This window comes from Lepisosteus platostomus, chromosome 12 (assembly GCF_059453375.1).
Source record: "Lepisosteus platostomus isolate fLepPlt1 chromosome 12, fLepPlt1.hap1, whole genome shotgun sequence".
Lineage (NCBI taxonomy): Eukaryota > Metazoa > Chordata > Actinopteri > Semionotiformes > Lepisosteidae > Lepisosteus > Lepisosteus platostomus.
In genome coordinates, this window is record NC_142622.1 from 30,810,087 (window position 1) to 30,820,220 (window position 10,134).

Below are 10,134 nucleotides of genomic sequence, written 5' to 3' on the forward strand. Positions count from 1 at the left end.
TAAAGCTCAATCCTTCAGAAGGGTTCCTACCTCAAAATTTCCAGACTTGATAAAGCTGTGTATCTGAGTATATAAAGGCATTTGGGTGCCGCTGATATCTGAGGAGCCTGTGAGAACCCCACAGGCATTCCAGTACCCAGCCAGCCTTTTCTCATCAATCCTGCAGTGCAGGGCTCTGCCATCAAACTGTGGGAGAACAGTCACAGCTATTGCATTCAGGTTAAATACTTTAACATGATAAAGAAGATAAAAAATGCTTGGGAGCATGAAAGCACAGTATTTTACAAAATCTTTCTACTTCTCCCAAACCATAAATTATGATAACTCACAGAAACGTTTTCTCTTTCTCCTTTAAATATTAAATTGAAACCAAGTTGTTTCTTATTGCAAGGAATTAAGCACAGAAGGAGTTTTCAATTCAGGTTATATACCTCTTTTTTATCCAAAGTCCAATGTTTTTCAAAGTAATTTAACACATTAGTCTATCAAGAATCTTACTCTGTAGAACTGACAAGATAAGAAATTCTGGACATCAATTTTAAAATTTTCTTTGCAAAATCAGGATTCCATACAAATAATACAAATACTGCACAAATACTGTGACTTTTAGATAATTAAAACCATAGAGTTATGTATATTTATAACATGCTAACAGGCCACCAAAAAGAACAATGGGTTTGATAATGGACTACACTGGATATGTGGGTATTGTTTGGACACTCTGTAATTTGCTAGAACTGCCATTTAGTAATTTCCTTAAAGTATTTGTTGTCACACTGTAACTAACTCTCCCTAACACATTGTGTTCAGCTGAGGAGAAAGGCCATCATAAGGAGCTCTCTGAGCTCAAGAGCTTTAGAGCTCTCCGATTTGATAGGTGAATGCTGTAAACTGTAAAGGTTTTCAATGCTCAGAGTAAAAAAAACACCCTGCAAGGGGTTTTATTTTCACCACCAGAGGGTACCTCTACCGCAACATTATTTGCACCAGGATAATTTACCCGAGAAAAGGTGAACATGATGCATACCATCAGTGAGAGCTTGAGGCACATATAAGGATATGCCTTTAGGAACTGTATTGTCACTTACCTTTGCAAGACATTCCCTTGTTTTTAAGAAATGCTCTCTGGCCTTTTCATAGGCCAGGGGGTCTGAACTACCTTGCTGAAAGAAGACAGCTCCCAAATCATAATGAACCTGTAAGAGAGAGAAATGGTTCTATTTACATAAAAAATTAAAATGTAATCATTGTTGAGAGATCTGAAAGTTTATTAGTAAATACACTGTGAACCAAGTAAATCTCTTCCCACCTTGGGATCTCAATTTCAAGAAATCAGTCCTATCAGAAAGAGATTTGGCATTAACAGAAGAAAACTCATTTAGCACTTAAATTGCAATGTGTGCACAATGAGGTAGAAATGTATACAAAATCCTACAATTTTAACAAGAGGAGGTCTTTTCCTTGTTCATGGTTCTTACATCTGCCACCATGTTCTGCACTCAATAATAAAATGTTTTTTCTACACAAACACTTAAGCATGCTAAAAATCAGTCAACACTGCCTGATTGTCACACATTGATCTGAAATGTTCAATAATACTTTTTAAATTCTGCAATTTCCCTCACGGGATCAATAAAGTATTTATCTATCTAAAGGTGGAAATGAGAAGGCGTATACGGACTCCTAAACTATCCCTATTTGGTTGAAGGGCCTGTTCAGCACATTGGCACCTAATGGGGTTGTCTCTTCCTACAGATAGAGGAGCAAGCAATCATGACCTCAAACTCGAAGACAATGCACGCCAGGTTACCTGACAATGCAGTTCATCAGCACTGATCTTTAATCCTGCGGTAGAGCACTCTGTCTCTCCATTGGCAGTGCAGGACTCGGCTGCCAGCAGGTCCAGCGTCCTCATTGTATGGATATAAAAGTCTTTCTTGATCCCCAGGACGCCCTTCAGAACCATGATTGAGTCATCCGCCTGCTCCTTTAGCTGGGAAAATAAATTGTGGCCGATTAGCTTATGCTGCGACAAAAGGAATTTTTTTAGACTTTTATTAAATTAATGTAATTATGTAATTTACAACTAATACTAAACTACACAACTAAATTACACTTTGTGCTTAGGTGGGCAGCAGGAACTGATTGGCTGCCGCACAGTATATTCGTCCAGTATAAGAAGCACTTTGAAGTTCTTTGGGACGAAAACAGATATTAATAGAAACAAGTATTAACTTTCTAATAACTCGTAAGAGTCAATAGGGAACCACAGATGAATGTCACACTTTCCAGTAACTCACCACTTTTAAAATGTTTTCTGTTAATTCCTTTTCCTGTTGCACATGATTCAGCCTAGATAAAAGGAGACAGCTTTAATCACAAAACCTGAAATGAATTATCACCAACAATTAAAGAATATTAAACACTCACATATTTAACTGGTGAGGTCCAGGTTTAGTTTGCTTTTCAGGGAAGCTGCTCTGCACTATTGTCCTGATAGCCCTGGAGAAGAAAAGGAATTTAGGTAACACACCACTGAACAAATATTTACAATATTTACTTATAATTTACCTCTGTAAAACAGACAAACATTACTGCAATGCTGTCTTAAATGTCTTCATTTACTGCTTCCTGAATGCTGCAAACACAGAAGAGGTGTTACTAACCCTTACACAAAAACGTCTCTTAATACAACACTGGTTGAGGTATTTGTGATGCAGTATCTCCTCAGTTTAACAGATCTCGGATGCAACAGACAAAATCTGGTGAAGCAGAATTTTGTCTGGAGTTCAGAAAACCATGGACTACCCCTCAAAGAATGGACAATGGGTCTAGACCAGTGGTTCTCAAACTGTGGTACGCGTACCGGCAGTGGTACGTGAAGTGCCGCCAAGTGGTACGCCAAGTGACCATGGAACTGTGTCATGTGCGCTGAAAAATCGGGACGGGTTTTCATATTTTGTATTTTAATACGTGTCGAATACGCAGCCTACGTACTACGATACAGTGCGCGCTAATACTTCAGTGGACACAAGAGATACTCTGTAATTCTATACCACTCTATAGGAATGCGTGCTACGGATGCAAGTGACCAATTGTATTTAAAAAAAGCTACTGTATCTCCAGCAAATAGGTAGAAAGGAGAATGTGCGTGATTTTGGAACAATGCCAACATTGTAAACACAGGAATGCATAGAAATACGTGCTACGAACGCAGGTAATCTTGTGAGCACACGAAAGCGTGATAACAGAAAAATATTTAAGAACTGTTATAATTTGAGAAAAATACACCGAACGCCTCTGTGTTTCGCTCCCATGCGCATGAAATAAAAACTTTTAAAAAATACGGAAATAAAAAACGGAAACGCGGAAAAATGCAAGCTTGCGGATTGCTAAAGCAAGTAAGCTACACTATTTTTGAAGAACCTTATTTACCGTTGGCAAAAGAGCTGACACGTATTATGTGTGGAGAAAAAGCTGCTAAACAGCTCGACCTGCTGCCCCCCTCCCCCTGAAAGACACAGTCATTCATAGAATTATTGAAATGAAGGATTATATCAAAAGTACACTGATAGAGCGCGTTAAGATGAGCAGATGTTTTTCACTGCAATTAGATGAGTCTGTAGTCGATTTGGCCAATTTGCTCGTTTACGTTAGATACGAGTTTGAGGGCATGTCCCATGAGGACTTTCTGTTCTTTAAACCGCTACCAACAGGAACTACAGGAGAGCACATATTTCAGCTTCTGAATGAATTTATCGAAGAGAATGGCATTGACTGGATAAAATGTGTGGGAGTTTGTACAGACGGTGCTAGAGCAATGACAAGCCAACATAACGGTGTAGTTGCACGAATTAGAGAGGTTGCTCCAGAAATTAATGTACGCATTACAACATCCACCGCGAGACCTTTGCCGTCAAGAAAATGCCTGACGATTTAATATCTGTTAGACTCTGTTGTGAATTGTATCAAGGCTCGAAAAATTAATTCACATCTGCTTTGCTCAACTAAACAGGCTCACCCCTCTCACTGAAATGGTGCTTTTTTATTAGTTGTTGTTAATGTTTTTTTTTCTGTAAAACACTTTGAGAAGCCACCTTTAAAGGCGCTATATCAAATAAAGTTTATTATTATAATATTTATTATATGTATGTGTGAGTGTGTGTGCACACGCGCTCATGTTGGTCATTGAGAATTTCTGGGGTTCCTATGAGATGATGACTTGTAGGTGGTACTTGGATGCTTTGGTTGGATTAGGGGTGGTACATGGTCCAAAAAGTTTGAGAACCACTGGTCTAGACAACATGACAACAGACTGACCTCAAAACATCAGATCATGTCTTGTAAATGGCCAATTATTCTGCAATATATATGATCCTAAGTATAATTTACAGTTGAGTAGAGTATTGCAGCTTTCATTTGACATTTAAAAAGACAGAAAGTAGTGTGCATAGATTTGTTCAAATTAGGTTTAAGAGACAAAAACAGGATAGGTTTTTCTCTTACTTACAGTAGTTCCTTTTAGAGTTTTGTACACTTTATTGATATTGATGACAATAATACAGAAATTAGCTTACAAACCTAGGATTATACAGTGGACAGTGGAACAATTTTGTCTGCCATGATTTTAGCAAAGATTTTAGTACTTTTAAATGGTTAAAAATAAAACAGAACAGCTCTCACAAATATTATACATCACAATGTATGCTTTTACACAGGCCTGAAATCCCACCTAAATTTGGTAGTTGGTTTCCAGTTATCTTTGTGTGTGTGATGTTAGTGTGCATATATGTACAGTACTGTATACAGTATGAAATAATTACAAAAAGCTTACTGCAAAATAAAGGTGAGTGCCATAATACAGAACTAAAAGTTAAAAATATACATATAGGAGCACAAATTCAATCATGGGAATTAAGTTGAAGCCTTGGTTTTGTAATGTTAACCTTAATATCAGTAAAAGTGTTACTGAACCATTTTTTACTCCTTTTTTCTGTTACAATCATTAACAGTTAACTTAAATAAATGGCTATGGTTTCTGTGTATCCCAAATTCAAATGTGAGAATTTTGAAATAGGCTACAGAATACAGAATAGGCTATATCTGTAACAAGCGGCCTACTTTTATGTTAAGTACTTGAGCTGTTCCACAAAAGCACTCAATCAGGGTTGTTTCTTTCAACAGTTAGTTCACACTGCTGCAGAAGGGGGAATTCGCACAAAGTCATTGACGTGTTTAACAAAGCGATATATCGAAACTGTGGCAAACTACGCAGTGATATACAAAACCTTTTCTGGAAAATAATTTGCCATTGAAGGTAATAAAACAAATACAGTGTTGGGTTTTAAACTAATATGGGTTGAAAAGTATACACATAATGGAGGGATTTTAATTATTCTGCTGAAATTTACAAACAAAATATTAATTTCACTTTACATCCTACGCTCCAGACATCGGTAGACCCTGCCACAGACAAGCTGCTTTGCCCTGCTCTCATGGCACTGGGATTCTGTGCTTTGGCAAATGGGAAATCTTTCACTGGAGCAGGATTTAGCATATGTTAGTCTGAATACCTCTGGTGAACAGGCAGAAGTGATGCAGCCAATAGGTGAACAGGAACCAAGACAGTAACTTAATGAAGCATCCTGTTTAAGATATAGGGTGTCAGTTCAGCAAATATGTTTGTCACTCACATCTACTGAGAAATTCTATTAATTATTCTGAGCCCTAAAAATTAAGCCTTGAATAAAAAAAACGAAAACTTACAATAATACTGACAAATCAAATATTAGATCTTACCATCTATTGTAGATGAGCACAGCCATTGCAGTAGTAGGAGGTAAGGTAGACAGGACCAGATCCACATGTTTAACTCCAGGGGGCACTTTACTGACGCACAGGAGCTCATTGAGAAGCATATTTAACACTGGGATAGACAAACTGAGGGGAACCAAGAAAAGAAGAAAAAGGTCTCAGAAGCTAATCAAATTAGGTCTGGTCAACATGTGGACAAGAGACAAACAAAATATATTTTTATTAGAAGTTTTGCTGGTGGCATGCACAGTACCCTCACATAAATTCAGTTCAAACAGTGAAATGAATTGTTAATTGTAAATGAGTTGCTATTACAGAATGGCTGCTATTCATCACCTAGGTAAAAGTATTACTTCAGTGATGGAGGAGTTCCTTTTTCGAGCAAAGCAATCGCAAAACTTTATTTCCTGCATTTTATTACTAACTATTCATTACTCTGAATTCAAGGTTCAGATCCAGTGACTATGTTTCTCACAAGCACCCACAACACACTGTCTTCTGTTATTTAATGCAGTTTCTCTCTACAGCAGAAGCCACCTAACATAAAATGCACAACAAAAACATTTTAGAAAAGCTCACTTTCAATTAAAGTTAACGTCTTTAGAATATTTGCAAAAGGTAAACTGGTATCTTGTCTCATGGAGAGCAAGCTGGGGTATGCAAAAAGACAAATTGCTAATGCAAGAAATTGTATATGGCCAATAAAGTGATCTCTTATAATATTGACAACGATCTTTTGGAATCATCCTTTATGTAAATTTGGCTTAATCTGAAGAAGTCTTAATTTGACCTAATGTGCTAAGAATTCAAACCGTAGAAGCTTGCCAAATAACTTTATATTTCACAATATTGTCCCTGTACTGTTGGGTTGTGCATTAGAATAGCACAGTAATAACATCAAGCTTTTCTTTCTTTTTTCTGAGTGTATGTCCTGCAGTCTGTTTTTCTCCTGTTAATTTGTTTGTTTTTTGCCTTGCTCACTAACACAATTCATAGAAGATCCATTTCCTGGGACATTCTCAACACCGAATCAGATGACATGACAGCTGGAAGACAACTGCTGTTACACCTAATGTCACATGGTGTCTCTGTGTTTCAGCCACATTAGTTCTCTTCCTATATAAACCCTTTCATAAAACAGTATTTTTTTCTGAACTTTTTACAAACCTCAACCTAATTTTAACACAAAGTGGGAACTAGGAGGCAACAGCATATTGCTCTTTTTTAAACTTGAACTACCTTTTATTTTTGTTGTAACCAGCAGATTTAGAATAGCCAATTATGTTTTTCACTTTTTTGATTCACGGCCACAAATCCCACACAATTGAATGGGAAGTATACATAGCCTTCTCTAACCCAGCCACCATCAAACCATTCATCCTTTAACATATCGCACTTTAGAGGAGGTTCAGGGCAGATTGAAAGAGACGTACATGCCTCACTGACAGAAGCACATGCCTGGGGTATATCCATGGTATATTTATGGTACAGGAGAGCTTTTTTTCCCCCAGTACATGCGTTTTTCATAATAATTGAACAGAAATGTATCCCCTCCAAACAAAGTGGACTAAGTACACTTTTTCAATATGCGCCATTATCTTGACATTTCACTAGCTGTGCAGTCTTTTATATTCTGATTTTTATTGTCAACAGTATTCTTCATAATAATGCACAGTCATTTACAACAAGTTATAAATTATGCAGAGCAAATGGGGAAAAAAAAGATAGTTAACAGTTCCAAAGCAACCCAGAAACACATTCCTACTGAAGACACTGCAATATTTGTTAGTATTTAGCTTCTCCCCTGAAACAAACTGACATAATGAAAAACCACTTCACCACACACCCTTTTTCCAGCACATCCAGGTCCCATTTCAAGTGCGCAGACACTTTGAGAGCGAGCAGCTTCAGTGTGCGGTTTCTCCTGTTGTCTGCAGGGGGCTGAACCTGGTTTTGTTCATTCACTGATGGTTTGGATGCCTGCTCCAGAAACTGGATTACCAACTGGACAGGCAAGGGGTCTATGGAAAAGAAAGAATCCCACTCATTTTTTTATTTTTACTAAACATAACCTATACATCAATTTCTCAATTACCAAAGAGTAAGAAGGCTGCACATTGTAAAACCACTTTTGGAATGCTTACTCAAATGCACTTGCACAGCAGATGCTTTAGCGGGGCAAACTGACTACAGTCCCCACGATCAAGTGCTTTCTGATCTTCCTCCATATTGGTTCCAGTGTTTTTCTTTCTTGATTTTCACCAGGCCTGATATTCACAGGGTACAATACTTCATCGCCTGTGCACAATCAGGTCTCTCACCAGTAATTTGAATGAACGCTTAAGCAACAACCATGTTACTCAGTGATAAACAACTAATCAAAATGACAACATTAAATTAATTTCCAACATGTACATAATAATAATATTTGCTTACACTAATAGCTAGAGCTTTTTCTGGAAACTCCACTCAAAGCGCTTTACATGCAATGGGGACTCCCCTCCACCACTACCAATGTGCAGCATCAACCTGGATGATCAGTGGGGAGGAGAGCAGAGTAATGAAGCCAATTCATAGATGGGGATTATTAGGAGGCCATGATCGGTAAGGGCCAACGGGAAATTTTGGCCAGGACGCCAGAGTTACATCCCTACTCTTTTCGAGTAACGCCCTGGGATTTTTAATGACCACAGAGAGTCAGGACCTCAGTTTTACGTCTCATCCGAAGGACAGCGCCTGCTTACAGTATAGTGTCCCCATCAGCAGCATCCTTAGTTTTTCCCAGGAGGTCTCCCATCCAGGTACTGACCAGGCTCACACCTGCTTAGCTTCAGTGGGTTGCCAGTTACATACTTTATTCTTATAAAAACATGCATGCATTAACACGTTTCTTATGAAGTAGATCAGGTGGGTAGCTGCGTCAGCATGCCTAGGCTGCAAAGGAACAAGTAATAGGTTTACTCTGAATATTTGACAGCCGAAACATTGTGTTTTCTTTCTTCTCCTTTCAGCATGGAATAAAGGAAGAAGAAATTCTTCCTTTGTTTCTTATATATATTTTTTCTATATGGAGCTTCATAACAAGCAAGCAGAAATGGTTGTTTGTATACAAACTTTCCTAACTGCTACTAAGAAGTTCTCGCGTAAATGAAAAGCTGTATTTTAGAGTTTCTCGTGTAGGTCTCCTAACGCTTATTAAGCAGTTTACCGATTTGTTTCCTTGTCTGCAAAAAACAGCAGCTTGCGTTTTACTATTAAAAAACGACATAAAAAGCACCTTTCTTTAAAGTAGTATGATTTAAACCCATAAATACAGCTATGTCCCAGACCTCTAAAACTTTAAATGGCGCATCATTTTTCTCCAGAATGGATCTGGGCATTTACTAGCATCTCCGGACTAATGACTTTGTGCTCACCTGGTGAGGGTTTCTGTAAGTGTTTCTCCAGCAAGGCCTCGTCCAAGAGGAACTCGAACCAGGTGGTCTGCGGCGGAGTACACGGTCGACTGCAGGTTACTGCCTCCCGATCCGCCGCTTCAGCACTCATCTTAGAGAACTGACAGGACAAACGTTACAACAGCTGACTATCAGTTGTCTAGCAAAGATACGCGCTACGTTCATTTCATACCTAGTTGCGTAGTTACAAATGAACCACCTAGTTTCACAGGATTAAAGAGATCAGTGCGTTTTGCATGTCAAAGTATTCGAAATAAAGTTAAGACTAATATTAACAAATTCATATTATCTGCAAGCTTTTGACATCTACTGTATGTTAAAGTTTAGAACTGGTTTGAAAGAGGCTCGGTACATCATTTTTCAAACTAAACGTACCATGCGATAACTTAATTTGAGAAGAAATCGTTATATTCATACCTTTGAATAACCTACTTTCAGTTGTTAAAATCAATTCCTTATCTCTAATTCAGGCAAGTCGTATAAAAAAGGTTATTAAATTCAGACAGACAAAACAGCTTAACCACAAGCATCATATTCATTGGAAAGAAAGCAGTCTTTCCTTTGTGATTTTTTTTCTTAATGTAAGACCATTTCAAACGTTTTACTGCCACCTACTGTGTCGGAGTAGGAAGCGCATCGAGTAAATAGCTGATTTACATTAACGCTTTAAACCAGTAAACCGTGAAATTAAAGAGCAACTTTATTAATTTCCCATAGACCCTCGCCCTATAGCTGTAAACATCAAGTATACTAAGAATATCCTGAAACCAAATTCGCATAGTTCTCGTTTTGACAAGCAAAACACAAACACTTCCAGGTCATAAAGATATTTACATTTACCTCCTCAGCGTGAAGGCCATATTAA

At 37.9% G+C, this 10,134-nt stretch overlaps 1 protein-coding gene across 2 annotated transcripts in view; it reads right to left on the minus strand.

Annotated features, from left to right (window-relative positions):
- The window catches only part of ints8 (integrator complex subunit 8), a 43,611-nt gene extending 33,477 nt beyond the window's left edge, over positions 1 to 10,134 (minus strand). The window contains exons 1-9 of one of the 2 annotated variants that reach the window (XM_088601607.1): positions 10,110 to 10,134; positions 9,231 to 9,369; positions 7,661 to 7,835; positions 5,800 to 5,940; positions 2,431 to 2,502; positions 2,301 to 2,352; positions 1,811 to 1,993; positions 1,089 to 1,196; positions 31 to 186 (exon numbers count right to left, since the gene is read on the minus strand). In XM_088601607.1, coding sequence (XP_088457733.1) covers positions 31 to 186; positions 1,089 to 1,196; positions 1,811 to 1,993; positions 2,301 to 2,352; positions 2,431 to 2,502; positions 5,800 to 5,940; positions 7,661 to 7,835; positions 9,231 to 9,360 — 1,017 coding nt within the window. In that variant the 5' untranslated portion in view covers positions 9,361 to 9,369; positions 10,110 to 10,134. Of the gene's footprint in view, positions 1 to 30; positions 187 to 1,088; positions 1,197 to 1,810; positions 1,994 to 2,300; positions 2,353 to 2,430; positions 2,503 to 5,799; positions 5,941 to 7,660; positions 7,836 to 9,230; positions 9,370 to 9,686; positions 10,004 to 10,109 lie in introns of those variants that run through there. The other variant, XM_088601606.1, reaches the window with a different exon arrangement.